An 18,602-nucleotide genomic window follows, 5' to 3' on the forward strand; every position below is an offset into this window, starting at 1 on the left:
TTCTTTTGATGCTATTGTTAAAGGTATTATTGCCATAATTTCTGCCTGGTGAGTTTGTTATATATGTATGGGAATGCTACTGATTTTCGAGTGCTAACTTTGTATACAGCTACCCTGCTGAATTTGATTATTAAACCTAACAATGTTTAGAGATGGTTTTGGGAGTCTTTATGTAGAATATCACATTATCTGTAAATAATAATAATTTAACTTCTTCCTTTCCTATTCTTTTATATCTCTAACATCTAATTGCTTTGGCCAGTGTTTTCATAACTGTATTGAACCAAAGTGTTGATAGTGACCATCCTTATCTTGTTCCTGATTTTAGATCAAAAGCTTTCTATTTTAGTAAATTTGGTATAATGTTGGTTCAGAGATGGCATTTGTCAGATTGAGGTAAAGATCATGTAGTCTGATTTTATGTATGGTTTTTATCATGCATGGGTGTTGGACTTAATCAAAAACTGTTTCTGCATCTACTGAGATGATCTTAGGGTTTTTCTCATTGGCTCTGTTGACATGATGTATTACATTTATTGATTTGTATATGTTGAATCATTCTTGCATTTCTAGGATTAATCTCACCTGTTCATGGTGTATAATCTTGTTGATGATTTCTTGCATTCCATTTGCCTCGTATTTTATTGAGGACTTTTGCATGTGTATAATGAAATATTACTCAGCTATTAAAAAGCATATTGAAGCCTTTATAGAAAAATGCAGGCAGGTGGAAACTATCCTCACAAGTGAAATAAACAAGATTCACATTAGTAAATCTCAAAATGTCTCACTAGTGTAAACAACAGTAAAAACTGAAAAAGTAATAAGACCCAAAATGTATAATAGATATTGTAAATATGAAAGAGAAGGAGAGGTCTCTATGGTTTGCACTGTCAATGTTTGAGTGTCTATCCATGTTTTATGCTTTGATTTTGTAAGTTGAACAACCATTTCTAAGATAACAGTGTGTAATGTACCAATTAGTGATTCAAAATAATTTGAGATTTTTGAGACAGGGTCTCACTGTACAATTCAGGCTAACCTCACACTCACAGCAGTTCTCTTACCTCAGCCTCCTTACTACTGGAATTACAGACATGCACCACCAAATCTGAAAGCTCAAGAATTTTAGAGATATTACATGCATAAGTAAAAATTCAGAGAACTGCTTAACTTTCATAAACAATAACTCCTTTGAAATGTACTATACCTGAGAAAAGTCAATAGTGACTCTAAATTCTGCATTTGGAATATCTCCTTGCATTTTTCTCCTTTCCTTTCAGGGGCCTCTTAATATGCCTTTCCTCTACCTGCCAGTGATGGATAGTCTGAATTAGTTGGTTTCCATGCATTCATTCCAGAATTAGACATGTAGCCAGGTTATTCTGAATATCAATCAGTTCAAAGTTTTTTTTTCATCCCAGGGTTCATGGAAGATTGATGTAGAGTGCTATAAAAAGTATGGAAGTATTTGGGGGTGAGTATACAAGAAAAACTGCAATGGGTAAACTTGTGATACTACTGATATGAGAACAATGTCAGCCACAAGCTCTGGGAATGCAGCTGTGTATTCTGAGGCATTTCGAAGCTTATGCTGCCAAGGATCCCAAAGCCAAGCAAATGTTAAGGTCTACAATATAATTAGATTGAGAACTCTGTCAGAACTACAGTCTCCTAGGTGACTGTACAGGAATTTTAGTCTCTACCTCATTCTTCTGCTGGTGAAGTAGAAATATAGCATATGGTTGAATCATTGCATTCCCTCACTTGCTTCCATCATGGTTTTGCAGGTAGGCCTGAGCCATGTGCCACCACTCTTCCCTTTCAGAGACACTGGAGGTCTAGAGAGTTATGGAAAGCATGTAATCACATACTTTGCTCTATGCATGTAGAAGAAAGTTTTACATCTTTTTACCTCTTCTTACTAGTTCTCAAAATCCTCAGGACTAGTCACAGGTTTCTACTGATTTCACACAGCCCATAATAACTTTGTGACACAAATAGCAAGCAAACACAAACTTAAATATCCACCAATACAACCTCCACTGCCCCATGCAACATTTAGTACTTATGATCACTTGATAGTTTGTTTTTAATTTTGTACCTACATGATAATGCTTCTGATATTAAGATAATTTATTTTAAATTTAATTTTTATTTTCTCAAAGTTGGAGATTGTAATATGAACCTTGCAAATACTATGTAATCATTGAATTACACTCAGAACCTTTACACTGAAATATTTAAAATATCAAAAACTTCATATTGGCAATAACTCCAATGGGACTTAACAGTAATTCCAAGGTTATTTAAATTATGAACTTTTTCAGAGTTATTTTGTATTTAATGTCTGTTTCTTATTGAAGCTCCTTACCCTTCATTCTGTGAAGAGTTCAGTGACCTCTGTGTTCAGAAATTCTAATGTAAACCTGGGGTTATCGCTGGTATGTATGGTTAATCAGGCATGTCCCTTGTACAGTGTCAAAGGATCAAAATCTGGAGATTCCTGGGTAGAGGGCCAGTTGTACAATCTGGCAGGTTGGGTTGAATCAGCTCTGTTTTCTTAATGCAGGTTATTTGAAGGTAGACAACCGGTTTTATTGATCATGGATCCAGACATAATCAAGACAGTGCTTGTCAAAGAATGCTATTCTACCTTTACAAACCGCCGGGTAGGCATTTGCATTATGAAAATGTAAACCTGTCTTATTTATTAAACTTTGAATCTGAAATAATCATATATTCATAATAAGTCTTGAAAATAATGAACAGGAAGTTTCAGTCGACATTTTATGCTGGATTTTCTCCCAATAGGATCTTGCACATAATTGTAACATTTTCCTTTCTCAATATGGTTAGAGGAGATTGACACAGATGAAACCCATAGAATGTATTAACATTTCCTCAGCTTAATCATGACATCACCTTATGTATATGTGTGTGTGTGTGAGACAGAGAGAGAAATAGAATGCGAAAGAGAAAGAGTAAGTCTATCACCATGTGTATCTCCATGCAAATTCATCACAGTGCATATTTATGTAACCAGGAGCACATGTAAATGACAGCCTTGTTCCTTCACCATAAGGTTCTTCCTGCTAGCCTTTTATACACACAAGATTAACTTGTCTTTCAAGTTAACACGGCAGTGAACAAAGAAAGGAACTTTAATTTTTAGGTGGCCAAATTTCTTTGTTTTTATTTTTATGCATTGTGTTTTGGTGTTAAGACTGACATTTATTTGAACAGTAGTGATATGGGACTTTTTTGGTATAAGTCATATATCTTTAGGCACTCTTCCCTCCATTGGATTCCTCTTGCACTAGTATCAAAAATCAGTCCCTCTATAGTTTGAGTACCTGATTTATTATTTTTTAAATATCAAAGCATACAAAATTATTGGACTGATTTATTATTTTTTAAATATCAAAGCATACAAAATTATTGGTGAGATTTTGATAAAAATAGAATTAAGTTAATAGATAGATTTGAGTGCCAACTGTGTTAACCTCCTCTCTTCATGATATTGAAGCTCCCAGTTCATAAACACAGTATGCCTTCCAAGCTCTTTTATTCTTCTCATTAGCATATTGTAATTTTCAGCATATAAATAAATTTTATACAAGTTTTAGAATAATTTCCAAATATTTTGTTTTCCTTTTAGCATTTTAAAATGTATTGCATTTTCAATGGTTTTTACATGTTTTTGTTACATGCAAAAGTGGTGGGATTTTATAGTAATCTATTACCCTGCAATATTGCTAACTTGCCTTGCAAGACCTTTGGTACATGTTTGAAACCTTCTCTACTGATCATGGTATTATGTGAAAATAGAGCCATGTATATTTTCATATTTCTAATCTTTGTTGTTTGTATTTATTTTTATTGTTTTATTGCAATGGTTAGGACTTCTAGAATGACTCTGAAATACAATAAAGAGAATGGTAATTGTTTAATTGTTCATTATATTGGGGGAAACATTCATCCTTCTCTGTTAAGTGTGACACTGATATTTCATTTTTAATTTCATTTAATTGTTTTACCAAGTGGGAGGTCTCCTTCTTCCTAATTTTTTGAGGTTTTATCATAAATGAATGTTGAGAAAGTTCCTTGGAGATAAAGCATGGTTATGGATGATGGCAAAAAGTTGTAAACAGGGAAATACTATACAAGTATTTTTCTTTCGGTCTTTGCATAAGCATTAAGGGCCAAAATGTCCATTAACTGCACTATTTGTTTGGGTTGTCAAAAAATTCCTAATTCTTTATGTATGAGCTATAATTTAAAAATGAGAATTCACTCCCATTTTCTATCCTGCTGATGTTGTAGACAGATGTAAATTTAGGGCTGGTTTGAGCCATCATAAATTTTGCCCAGGTCACCTGCTGTCATCAGTCTACTCTAAAAATGGAAGGTCTTGAAGGATATAAGGGGACCTGTTGCTGTGTATTCTCCAGGAAATTTATTGTAAAAATATGAGTTTGTATACTTATAATTTTGCATAATTATATAAAAGTTGAACCAATACCAGATGACTGAGTGTCCCCAACACACTCAGAGAGCCTAGGTGTATATAGTAAATATTTATTGAGAATCTAGCATGGAGCCTGCCACTTGGGAGACAATTACTAAATATTTATTAAACAGGTGATTAATGCCCAATAAATTGTCTACAAATGTGAAAATTTTCTATACTTCTTTACAAAGAAATATCTTTTATTTTGGACCCTAGGAAATTCGTCCAGCAGTCCTGATGAAAAAATCAGTCCTCTTATCTCAGGATGAGCAGTGGAAGAGAATACGAACATTGCTGTCTCCCACTTTCACCAGTGGAAAACTGAAGGAAGTAAGCATACATGAGGATTTTTAATTGAAAATTTAAAGAATGAATCTACGGAAAAGTATAAAGATCCTAGTCTCTTTTCATGGGGTATCCCTCTGCAGATGAGTACTAAAAATGGCTTTTTTCCCTTTGAAGATCTTGCAGAAATTACACAGTTTCTTATAAAATCCTATGTATGGCTTCATCATTGGAAATGTTTTATATTATGGGGATTTCGGTGTGTGCATTCAGCTGCAGATGATGTTTCTTTTGCTTAGATGTTCCCTATTATTGAACACTATGGAGATATGTTGTTGAAAAACCTGACTCGAGCAGCAGAGAAAGATGTGCCAGTACCTATCAAAGAGTAAGTTGTATGGGACCCTCCAACTGACTCACTGGTAACTGATATCCTCACTGCTAGTTACACTGGGACCAAACAAATACGTGTGATGGTAGGAGTCTAATGGGCCTTCCAATAATGAGCAACTTTCAGTGGAAGTCAAGGTGCCTAGAAGAGGAAGTTTTAGCTTCACTGTGTAAAGGAGCAATGTTTATCTGAGCTAGGGTTTTTTGTCACCTTATGTATTCTAGACAGCAAAATACACATTTTTGGAAAAAGAAATGTAATCCCAACAAAGATATGAGTGTAAAGGGTGAGAAAAGTAAGTGAGGAAAGTACTTGGTATAGAGAGACAAGTAGCAGTTGTGGAAGGAAAGTCTGGACCAAATTAAACGTCTTCATGATTTTTCTAAAGATACTTGCAAAAACATTGAATATTATCCTTTGCCAATACTTCTTCCTCCAGTTGTTTAAGAGCAAATGCTCTGGAAACACTATGAGTACGCAAGCATAGAATTTATCGTGGGGACTTTTTGCCTTATGAGAGAACAGCAGGTGCAAGCTGCAACTGTTCTGACAATCTTAACTATTGGCATCACTTAACTATTGGTTTCTCCCAAATCAGTATTGGACTGATTTATTATTTTTTAAATGAAAGCTGTTGGGTTTCATATATTTACCAGAACAATTCTTCCCTTTGCAAAGCTTCATGTCCCTGGTGTTGCAAAAGGGCAAGAGTGTGAGGAACTTAACAAGAGGTTTGGAGGAGGAATGGCACTCCTGCAATCTCAGAACATGGTGCAGCTGTTGAGTGATATGCTGAAGAGGAATTCACTCATGGCACATATTGTGTGTCTAAGAGATCCATCAGTCTTTTTTTACTCCCTTTGGAAGAGTTGCTATTTTCCCCATATCCTGCTGAAACATGGTGCTCACACATCTATTCTTCACATTCCATACACATTGCTGATATTTTTCTGATTGTTGGTTCCTATATCCTATGACTTCCTTGCATGTAGATGTGGGTCTAACTCACCTTAGTGCTCTGAATACCTCAGCACAAAGACACTTGATAAGTTCCTGTGAATGAGTGTGGGTGTTGCAGAGAATAATCATATGATTCTGCAGATAATTCTGGTAATATGTAGCTCTCTAATTTTCTTGCCAGGTATGGTTTTATTCCCACATACTTCATCTCATGAGGGAGAAGGAGAACAAACTCGTACAGATATTGATTTTTTATGTTTTTATCTCCTCAGCATCTTTGGGGCCTACAGCATGGATGTCATTATTGGCACATCATTTGGAGTAAATGTAGATTCCCTCAACAACCCACAAGATCCCTTTGTGAAAAAAACCAAGAAGTTCTTAAATTTTGATAATTTCAATCCCTTGATTTTTTCAGGGTGTAAGTAAATTGTTTATTCCTTCTTTCTTCTTTTGAAAGGATTGTATTTATTTAGGCATAAGATACATGGCATGTAAGTAACACCTGGATTTAATGTTTCGGTGTATATGTCAGGATTAGCATTGCTGAAGTATCAGATAGTTCCATCTGTTAAGCAACAGAGAAAACATTTTCTACAGCACTTTTTTTCAACCAGGAATGTATAAGTTCACATTTAACACTTGGGCTGCCCATGAATTGATTGCAATCATGGTAGTGTGTGTGAAGTGACATACCACTGAGGTTTTGATTTGTATTTCCCAGATGTTGACGATGAGTGATTGCATTTTCTTTGGATAAATGTCTGCCAAATTCTTTGCTAAGTGAATTTTTGTGCTTTAAGCATTGAATTTCAAGTGTTCACTATATATTCTGGTCATATTTTGTTATCAGATATATTACTTGCTATATTTTTCTTCCATCTGTAAATTTCTTCTTGTATTAGTGCATTTTCTTTTTTTTCTTTTTTTTTCTTTTTTATTGAGGGGGTGGGTACTGGGAATCCAACTTGTGACCTTGCGCTTGCTAGGCAGGCACTTATGGCACTGAGCTAAATCCCCAGCCCCCTGTATTAGTAAATTTTCATGACACATAATATTTAGTTTTCTTTTGGGGGACTGATGCATGTGCATAATGTCTTTTTTCATATTACCATAAAATGATTTTTTATTAGTATGATGATTATTGATATACTTTTAACAATAAATTTTTCCACTTTCTGATGTCCTCTTGCACTTTCTGATTTCCATTTTCAGAGTATTATACTTTTTGTTGTAGAGCTCTGTCATTTTCTTAGTTAGGTACTCCCTGTGTATTTAATTTTTCTGGATGCTATTGTGAATGGCTTTTTTCCCTAATATCTTTCTCAGTGGTTTCTTAATATTGCTATTGATTTTGTGTGTGTTCATTTTGTATCCTGCTGTTACTAGGTTTGTGTATTAATTCTAAGAGTCTTTTGGTAGATCTTTAGGTCTTCTATATATAGGATCATGTCAGCTACAAATAATGAAAATTTGATTTGTTCCTATACTATACACACCCTTTTTTCTTTTACTTGCCTGACTGCTCTTCCTAACTTTTGAGTGAGATATTTAGCAAGAGCTGTGACAGGAGACATCCTTGTCTTGTTTCTGACTTTTAATGATATTTTGCATTCTGTTTGCTAGTATCTTGTTGGGAACATTTGCATTCATATTCATTAAAAAGATTGGTCTAGGGGTCTCTTTCTTATATAGATCCTTGTGTGCCTTTGGAATTAGAATAATTACAGACCCCAGAAATGCTTATTGGGACAATCCCACAAATTTACCCATAAATTTCTTTTAAAACCATGAGAAGTATTGGTGTTAGAACTTCTCAAAAGTTTTTGTACAATTCAGCAGTGAACGTATCCAGACTTAATCTTTCTTTGTTTGTTAGTAGGCTTTGTATTACTCATTCTAATTCAATGAGTTTTACTGGATTATTCAGTAAATTTGTATATTCTTGGATCAGTGTTTTAATTTACATTAATCTAGGAATCCATCCATTCTTTCATGAAATTTCCAATTTATTGTTGTAGGTTTGCAACATACTTGTTAATAACCTTTTATATTTCATCGGTGTCCATTTTCATTTCACTTTTTTCATTTCTAATTCCATTGATTTGAGTTTTTCTCCCTTGTTTTATGTTAGATTTATTAATGGTTTGTTTATTTTGTTCATTTTTTTTTGTCTTTTTCCTTTTTATCGATACCGGGGATCGAACTCACGACTGCCTACTTCCAAGGCAGGCGCTTATGCCGCTGAGCTAAACCTCCAGCCCCATATTTTGTTCATTCTTTCAAGGAACAAACCTTTAAAAAAATTTTATTTTAAAGAGTATAAAACAATACAGAGCAAAACAAAATAAAACTGAACAAAGCAGAGGAGAGCTGAGTAAAACAATGCAAATAACACGGGATTTGAGAAAAAGACAGCAGGAAATCAACAATGGCTACCATAATGTCTGTTGTTTTCTTCAAAATAGTTGTCCATACCTTCACACAAAATAAGTTAGTACAAATCAAAATAATATAAAAGCAGTCAAAAGACAAGAATGAGAGCCTTAAGTGCTTCCAAGACCAGAAACTAGGAAATCACTAAAGGCTACCATAATGTCTCTTGTTTTCTTCAAAATAATTGCCCATATCTTCATACGTATTGAAATCAAATAATTCAAAACAGACTAAAATAAATCAAAACCAAGAGTAAAAGTATTACTGAACTTTGAATCAAAATGATAGGAAATCATCAGTGGCTACCATAGGGTCTCATTTTCTTCAGTGTAGTTGTTCATATAATCACACATAATAAAATCAATTCTTGTAAACCCTTTAGGTGAAGTTCAAGGCATATATCAGCCTATGCATGTACACCTATCTTTTCTGTATTAGATAGAAAAACAAAACAACAAATAAATAACTGTAACTAAGAGCCCAAAACATTAACAGTGTAGGCTTTCAAAACAAGGTAGTAGGAACAAAACATATTTTGTTGTTTTGCATATTTATCTTCAAAAACCTTACTCAAATTACCAGATATAGTCATGCAAAATTGATCAAATCCTACGGATGTTAACCTTTTTGTTTCAAGAACTAATAGAATTAGTAGAACATTCATCTTAGTAATCTTAACTGTATATACACAAATTAATCTTACTTCTTTACTCTTCCCTCATTTTTCCTTTTTTCTGCTTGAGTTAAATTTTCTTTTTTATTTAAAAAGAAAAAGAGAAAAAACAAAACAAAACAGTGTAAGAGTACAAATAATACAGAACTACAAAAAACAGTAAGAAATCAGGAGTTAATAGATTACATATTATCATCTTAGAGATAGTTGTTCAAGTCACAGGATCAAAGCATAAAAAGTAGACATTCAAACAGTGAGACTGCAAACAGTTGTGCTCAATGATCCAATCAAAAACATTAATATGGTCTTCTATTTAACACACCTAATCACACTTGAAGTCGTATCCTTTAGAGCACTTTTTTTCCTCTCTTTATTACAACAAAATTTACACATTTTGGGTTTTATTACTCCCATAGTTCTTACTACTATTTTTTGGAAGAGAATAAAATCAAATATGACAAAACAAAACCGTCAGTCAAAACCAAAGATAGACATAGCACATGATGTAAAAACAGAGTACAAGGTTATCAACAATGGTTACCATAATGCCTCTTGCTTCCTTAAGAATTGTCTATTTCATTAGGTATTATAAAGTTGAACGAAACAGTAGAGAACAAGACCTATAAAACCTAAACATTGTAAATATTACAGGACTTCAAAAGAGGATACTAATCAAACCAGAATGGGCATCATAGTGAACCTTACTGCCTTCAAAGTAGTTGCCTATACCCTCAAACTTAATACTATCATACAGAATGGAACAGAGTCTAATCAGTCAAAACAAGATAGTGGAAGAATTACAGGACTTCAGATCAAGTTAATAGGAAATCAAAAAGTTACTATAATATATCCTGCTATTTTTTAATTTTTCCCCTTAATTAAAAAAGTAATAAAATAAATAAATAGTTTTTTAATGAATAAGAGAGATTGAGATAGAAGAGGACATAACAACATAACAATATAGGTCAAAGCATGACAGTTTCAGCAACCTAGTGCTTCACCACCAAATAACCCGACTTAATAGTAGTTGCCATAGTATATTTTTCCTTGAAATATTTGAATATAGCTTTGTATAGTATAGCATCAAACATATCAAGACAGTGTCAAACCATTCAAGTGGAAGAAAGCATTGTAGGGTATTTAGAACCAGTTAACAGAAAACGAACAATGGTTTCTATATTATCTCTTTGCCTATAACAATTTTTGTTTATACTATCATGTATAATAAAATCCTGCAAGATACAACATGATAAAACCAATGGAGACAAAAGAGCCATACTTTGGTGGGGCTTCAAAACAAAATGGTATTAAATCAGGACTAGCTATTATGATGTCTTGTTTTCTTCAAAATAGCTGTTCATTTCATCACAGACAATAATATCAAGCAGCCCAGAATACAGCCATTCCAATTAATAAGTGAAAACTTGATAAGGCTTCAAGGCCACATAATGGGGAATCATGATTACCACATACTTTTAAATATTTGAATCATTTCCTACACTAGGGAAATTATTCAGTATTCACACGTGTGAGTTTGATTTATTTCACTTATGAGTATGGTTTCAAGCTGCGCCCATTTATTGATAAATATCTCAATGTGATCCTTCTTTATAGCTGAGTAGTACTCCATTGTATAGAAATACCATAACTTTTGTATCCATTCCTCAGTTGATGGACACTTGGGTTGTTTCCAAGATGTGGTGATTACAAATTGTGCTCTTATAATCATAGGTGTGCATATATCACTGTGATATGATGCTTTCACTTCTGGGAATATGTCTAGAAGTGGAATAGCTGGAACAAATGGGACTTCCAATCCCAGGTTTTTGAGAAATCAACAGATTGACCTCGACAAAGGCTGGACCAGTCTACTCTCCCACCAACAGTGCAGGAGATTTCCTTTTTCCCACAGCCTCTCCAGCATTTGTTGTTGTTGGTTTTCTTCATCCTGGCCATTCTTTTAGGAATGAGATGGAATCTCAGCATATTAATTTGCATTTCCCTAATGACCAATGATGATGAACATTTTTTCAGGAATTTATTTGCTATTTGTATTTCTTGATCTGAGAAGTGTGTATTCATCTCAGATGCCCATTTTTGGATTGGATCTTTGAATTTTGGGGGTCTGAGTTTTTTAATTCTTTATATGTTTTAGACAAAAGTCCCTTGTCTGAGGGGGAGTTCACTGAGATCTTTTCCCAGTTTGTGGGTTTTCTTTGCACTATGCTGGTGATTTTTTTGGACATGCAGAAACTTTTTAATAAGAGCTGGTCCCAGTTATTCATTCTGGGAAGTATTTCCCATGCGGTTTGAGTCCTGTTCATGAATTCGCTACCTCCCCCTATGTCTTCAAGGTTTCTACCCAATTTGTCTTCCAATAGATTTAGTGTTTCTGTTTTAATATTCAGATCTATGATACATTTAGATTTTAATTTAGTACATGGTGATAGGCTTGGGTCGAGTTTTAGTTTTTGGCAAATGAAGAGCTAGTTTTTCCAATACCATTTATTAAAGAGACTTTCGTTCGTCCAGTGAACCTGCTTGGCTCCTTTATCAAAGATAGGGTGGTTGAATCTAAACTATTCCATTGATCTTCAGCTCTGTTTTGATTCCAGTACCATGTTGACTTTACTACTGTTGTTTGTAGTATAACTTCAAGTCAGGGATTGTGATGCCTCCTGCCTTGCCTTTGCTGCTTAGAATTGCGTTTGATATTCTAGGTCTCTTCTGGTTCCAGATGAAATTTAGGAGTGATTTCTCTAGATCTATAAGGTATGTTGATGGTATTTCTATTGGGATTGCATTAAATCTGTATAACAGTTTTGGGAGAATGGCCATTTTTACAATGTTTGCTCTTCCTATCCATGAGCAAGGGATGTCTTTCCATTTTCTGAGATCATCTTCAATTTCTTTTTTCAGTGTATTATAATTTTCCCGTATAGGTCTTTCACTTCCCTCATAAGAGTAATTCCTAAATATTTCATTTTTTGCTTGCTAGTGTGATGTGTGGCTTTTCTTATTTCTCTCTCTGTGATTTTGTTTTAGTGTATAGGAATGCTATTGATTTCTGAGTATTGATTTTGTCTCCAGCTACATTACTGAATTTATTCATTATATCTAAGAGTCTTTCAATGGAGTTTAAGGGGTTTTCTATGTAGAGTATCATGTCATCTGCAAACAATGATAATTTAAATTTTTCTTTTCCTATAATTAAGCCTTTTATTTTGCTCTCTTGTCTAATTGCTCTGGCTAGTACTTCCAGTACTATATTAAATAGAAGTAGTGATAAAGAACATCATTGTCTTGTGCATGATTTTAAAGTAAAGGCCTTCAATTTTTTGCCAATTAGTAGGATACTGGCTGTTGGTTTCTTGTAGATGGCCTTTATTATATTGAGGTAAAGATCGTCTATTCCAATTTTTGTAAAGTTCTTATCATGAATGAATGTTGGACCTTATCAAAGGCATTTTCTGCATCTATAGAAATGATTATGTGATTCTTACTTTTGGCTTTATTGATACGGTGGATTACATTTATTGATTTACATATGTTCAACCATCCCTGCATGCCTGGGATGAATCCCCCTTGGTCATGGTGTATAATCATAATTACATTGATTTATGCTCTGATTTTTATAATTTTCTCTCTTCTTTTGGCTTTGGGCTTGACTTGCTCTTCTTTTTCTAGCTGTTTGAGGTGTAGCATCAGGTTACTTATTTGTATTCATTCTGTTTTCCTCATGTGGGAACTCACTGCAATAAATTTTCCTCTGAGGAGGGCTTTCATTTATCCCACAGATTCTGGTACGTTGTATCTGTTTTTTCATTTTCTTGTAGATATTGTTTAACTTCTTCTTTAATTTCCTCTGTGACCCGCTGATTACTCAAGAGTGTGTTATTCAGTTTCCATGTGTTTGTGGGATTTTTGCAGTATCTTTTATCATTAAATTTTAATTTTAATGCGCTATGATCTAATAACATGCAAGGAATGATTTCAAATCTTTTGCATTTGTTTAAATATGTTCTGTGAGCTAATATATGGTCTATTTTAGAGAATGATTCATGTACTGCTGAGAAGAATGTGTGTTCTGATGTTGTTCTGTGGAACATTCTGTATATATCTATCAAGTACATTTGTTCACTGGTGTGATTCAGTTCTGTTATTTCTTTGTGAGGCCTCCTTGCCTTGTCTTTGTTGCCCAGAATTGTCTTTGCTATTCTAGATCTCTTCTGGTTCCAGATGAATTTTAAGAAAGATTTCTCTAGATCTGTGAGGTATGCTAGGATATTGATTGGAATTGCATTAAATCTGTATAATAATTTGGGGAGAATGGCTATTTTCACAATGTTTGTCCTTCCTATCCATGAACAAAGAATAAAGAGTGTATTTCCATTTTCTGAGATCCTCTTTGATTTCACTAAATAGATCCTTTATTTACCTTCTTAGATTGGCTCATAAGTATTTCCTTTTTTGTATGCTACTGTGAAGGATGTTGCATCTCTTATTTCTCTCTCAGTGAGTTTGTTTTTTGTGTGCAGGGTGATATCAATTTTTGAGTGCTGACTTTGTATCCAGCTACATCATTGATTTTGGTTATTACTTCCAAAAGCCTTTCAATAGAGTTTTAGGGGGCTTCGGTGTAGAGTATCATGTCATCTGAAAATAATGATAGTTTAAACTCTTCCTTTCCTATCTTTATTCCTTTTATTTCTCTCTCTCTTGTCTAATTGCTGTGGCTAATATTTCCAGAACTATATTGAATAAGAGTGGTGATCGTGGACAGCCCTGTCTAGTTTCTGATGTTAGAGTTAAAGCTTTCAGTTTCTGACCATTTAATATGATGCTGGCCCTTGATTTGTCATAGATGACTTTTATCATATTGAGATCAAAACCATCTATTCTGATTTTCTGTACAATTCTTGTCATGAATGAGTGTTGGGCCTTATCTATAGCTATTTCTGTATATATTGAGATGATCATGTGATTCTTATCTTTGGCTCTATTGATGTGGTGTATTACACTTACTGATTTGTATATGTTGAACCATCCCTACATTCCTGGGATGAATCCCATTTGGTCATGGAGTATTAACTTCTTGATGACTTGCTGCATTCTGTTCGCCAGTAATTTATTGAGGATTTTTGCATCTATGTTCATTAGGGAGATGGGCCTGTAGTTTTCTCTTTACGGATTTTGGTATTAGAATAACACTTGCTTCCTGGAATGTGTTAGGGAGAATTGTTTCCCTTTCAACTTCACTGAAGAGTTTGAGGAGTATTGGAATTAAGTCTTCCATGCATTTCTTGTAGAATTCAGCAGTGAATCCATCAGGACCTGGGCTTTTCTTTGTTGGTAAAGATTTAATTATATTTTCAATTTAATTAAATGAAATTGGATTATTCAGCAGTTTCATGTCTTCTTGATTCAGCTTTGGTAATTCATATGTTTCTAGGAATTTGTCCATTTCTGCTGTGTTATCAAAACTATGAGAGTAAAGATTTTCAAATTAGGTATTGATGATCTTCTGTATTTCCAAAGGATCTGTTGTGATTTCACCATTTTCATTCCTTGTGGTATGAATTTGAGTTTCTTTTTTCCTTTTTAAAATAAGGCTGGCCAGGGACTTATCAATTTTATTTATTCTTTCAAAAAACCAATTCTTTGATTCCTTCATTCTTTGTGTTATTTTCTTAGTTTTTGTTGTTTTGATCTCCACTCTGATCCTTGTAATTTCTTCACTTCTTTTGGACTTGACTTCCTCTTCTTTTTCTGTTGTTCTTGAAGTTGTAGTTACTCATGTCTATCTATAGTGTCTTTCAGCATTCTGTGCAGGCTTGGTTTTGTGGGCATGAAGTTCTTCAACTGTTCTTTGTTGTGGAAGTCCCTTATTTCTCCATCAATTTTGAAAGATCATTTTTCAGGGTACATCACTCTGGGTTAGATGTCATTTTCCTTTAGGATCTGAAATACTTCACTTCATGTTCTTCTGACTTCATTGTTCATATTGAGAAGTCTGATGTAATTCTGATGGGCTTCTCTTTATAGGTAATCAGTCTCTTCTCTCTACCAGGTTTTAATATTGTTTTTATGTTAAATGTCTTGGGTACTGATTATTATATGTCTGGGTATAGATTTATTTTGGTTATGGCTAATTGGAGTTCTATATGCTTCACTTATGTGTGTATCTGTTACTTTTCCCATATCTAGGTAACTTTCTATTATTTCTGTAGTCTTTTGATCTCATTTGTGTTGTCATTTTTCACTTATACCTATCAATCATATTATTTTTCTTTGCCTCATCTTGCAACTGTTGGATCATTTCCTGATTCCTTGTTATTTATAAAAGATCTTTCCTTTCTTGTTCAGTAGCTGCAATCTTTTCTTCTCAGTCTGAAATTCTATCTTCACATTCATTCGGGTAGTTTGCCCCCTTTCAATGGAATTTTTTACTTCCTGGATGTCTCCTTAAATCTGTTTCATGGATTCTATTGCTTTCTTATATTGTTCATGCAAGGTTTCCATCTTTTTGCAGTGCTCCTCAATTTTTAAAAATTACATCTTCTTTAGATGTGCTTTAGATGTAATTTCTTTTATTACATTTATCATTTCTTCTTTTACCTGGGAGATTATTTCTGAACCTGGTTTCTTTACAGCTTCATGGAGTTGCTCCTTTACTTCAGTTGCTATCATTTCAAAAGTTTCAGGTATATGGCTTACATTTTCTTCTGTGTCCATTTCTCCTAGGTTTGTTTGGGATGCACTGAAGTTTTGAGATTCACTTTGCTCCTTTATTTTGTCATTTTCCTGTATTCCTGGCACCCTAGTTGTACTCATAGGCTCCCCAGATGGGAGACTGTGTAACCGGTGGACCTTCAGCACTCCCTACATGGCTCACCAAAGCTGCTTGAGATCACTGGACAGGGCCCTACCAGGTTTTGTGTGGCATACTAAGGCTGAATGATATGTGGAATATACTCGACAAGCCTTTAGATCATGCCATGTGGCACAGCAAAGCTCCCCAGCTTCTCGAGGTCTCTGGGAAGGGACCTACCAGGTTCCAAGCAAAGTCCCACAGCCACACAGCTAGGGAGGGATTGCTGTGGCAGGCTTCAGCTCACACACAGAGACTCCTGGCTATCTAGAGGTCACTACAGGGGCCAGCCAGGACTCAAATGATGATCCAAATGTTCTGGACTATTTGGGGACACTGCATGGTGGCCTACCTAGCCCTGATCAAAGTCCCATGGTTGCACAGCTGTGCCAAGCTTCAGTTCACAGGCAGTGGCTCCTGGCTACCTAGAGGTCTCTGGGCAAGGTTTAGCCAGGACTCAAGTAATTATCCAAAGATCCTGGACTTTTTGGATATACTGGGAAGAGGCCTACCAGGTTCCAAGCAAAGTCCTTTGGCTACACAGCTAAGTAGAGAGTACTGTGGTGGGATTCAGCTCACATGCAGCAGCTCCCAGCTACCTGGTGGTCACTGGGCAGGGCCTCTGTCCCAGAATCCAACTACCCCTCATTACTTGAGAAGGAATATTGAAATAAATTTATACTTGTACTCTGATTTCTAGAAATGTGTCAGCTCTTGTCTCTTGCCAAACTTAGGAAAGAGAGAGGATATACAAGCAAAGGCATCCTGCCTGAGTCTGCAGCTCATGATTCTACCTGCTAGGGTGATTCACAGGCATGATTGTACTTGGCCCCCAGCTCTTAGCTAAATGGGCCACCTACCCAGAGTGTTCACTGAGTACACTCAGATTGAATAACACCAGGTCTGTGTGTTCACAAGACAGCTGAGTTGTAAGAAGCATGACTGACCCATCTTGCAGAGTCCCACAAATCTATAGGTCCACTGTGACTCAGGCGCCAGCCCTGAGCACAGGCTGAGTAGGCTCTGTTACTGCCTCACACAGCAACATGCCACCACTGTCAGCAGGGCATATGACCATCTTCAGAGAACATAAGGGCTCACCTGCAACCAGACTGTAACTGAGACAAGAAGGGAATTGAGCAGAATCTTTGGCAAGAAAGATCACGTACTCAACAAATGGTGCTAGGAAAATTGGATATCTGTTTGCAGAAAATTGAAGCTGAATCTCTCACCATGTTAAACTAAAATCAAAATGTGTCACAGATCTATACATTAAAACAGAAACATATGGACTGGGGATATAACTTAGCAGCGCAACACTTGCATGGCAAATGCAAAGTCCTGAGTTCAATACCAGGTATCAAAAAAATAGAAACATTGAATCTACTGTACCATAAAATATTTAAAACACTTAAAGTCAGAGATGTAGGCAAGGATTTTCTAAATATAACACAATTCCACAATGAATAACAGAAAGAATCAACAAATGGGATTACATGACATTAAAAAGCTTCTACAGAGTAAAGAAGCCAACAGAGTGAAGCAACAAGTTCCAGAATGGGAAAATTTTTGCCACTTATTCTTCAGAGGATACAAAAAGAGTCCCTAAAATAAAATGCCCATGTAGAAATGGGCAAGTGAAATAAACAGATACTGTAGAGAGAAAGAAACACAGACGACCAAAACAATATATGAAGAAATATTCACAACTCTGGGCTTTAGAGAATTGCAAGTTACAGCAACACTAAGATTTCATCTTATGGCAGAAAGAATGGCAACCATTAAAGAGTCTGACAATAACAAATATTGACCTGGCTGAGGTGAAAAAGGAACACAATTTCTTCCACACTGATGGTGGGAACAAGGTATTGAAATAAGTATAATGGAAATTTCTCAAAGAACTACAATTAGAAATTCCAATTACCCATAATGCCCTTCTGGGTATCTTCCAAAGAGCTAAAGACACCATACTCTGGTGATACCTGGTCCCAATGCTTGTAGAAGCACAACTTATAATAGCTAAGTTCTGGAAGCATCCTGAATGCCTATCAGCAGACAAATAAAATGTGGAATAAAGAAAAGACGAATAACACAGCTATACTACTCAGCTACAAAGAATGATAAATTTGAGATTTTTTTAGGAAAATGGATGCACCTATAAAATACAATGTTCAGTGAAGTAAACTAGACACACAAGCTTAAGTACTGCATGGTGTTCCTCATTTGAGTAAAGCAAAGTACAAAGAGAATGATAAAGGGCGGATAAAAAAAAGAAATGCACTATGTTATGCACATGTATCTTCTCCAGAGATGACTGCAAACTTCATGTACTGCAAACTTGTATTAATAAAACAAAAAAGAACATAAATCAGGTAAACTTTGAAAGTCATTCCTAAGTATTTTATACTTTTAATGCTATTGTAATTTAAATTACTTTGCTAATTTTTACCTTGGCATAATTTGCTTCATTGTA

General features: G+C 35.0%; 1 protein-coding gene across 2 annotated transcripts in view; it reads left to right on the top strand.

Moving 5' to 3' along the window:
* The window catches only part of LOC134472502 (cytochrome P450 3A14-like), a 55,557-nt gene that overhangs the window by 8,600 nt on the left and 28,355 nt on the right, over window positions 1-18,602 (top strand). The window contains exons 3-7 of one of the 2 annotated variants that reach the window (XM_063234187.1): window positions 1,425-1,477; window positions 2,573-2,672; window positions 4,730-4,843; window positions 5,098-5,186; window positions 6,422-6,570. In XM_063234187.1, the coding sequence (XP_063090257.1) occupies window positions 1,425-1,477; window positions 2,573-2,672; window positions 4,730-4,843; window positions 5,098-5,186; window positions 6,422-6,570 (505 nt within the window). The remainder of the gene's footprint in view (window positions 1-1,424; window positions 1,478-2,572; window positions 2,673-4,729; window positions 4,844-5,097; window positions 5,187-6,421; window positions 6,571-18,602) is intronic. The other variant, XM_063234189.1, reaches the window with a different exon arrangement.

The sequence above is a fragment of the Cavia porcellus genome, unplaced genomic scaffold (assembly GCF_034190915.1).
Source record: "Cavia porcellus strain 051 isolate PalLab524CR breed Dunkin Hartley unplaced genomic scaffold, mCavPor4.1 scaffold_23, whole genome shotgun sequence".
Taxonomy (NCBI): Eukaryota; Metazoa; Chordata; class Mammalia; order Rodentia; family Caviidae; genus Cavia; species Cavia porcellus.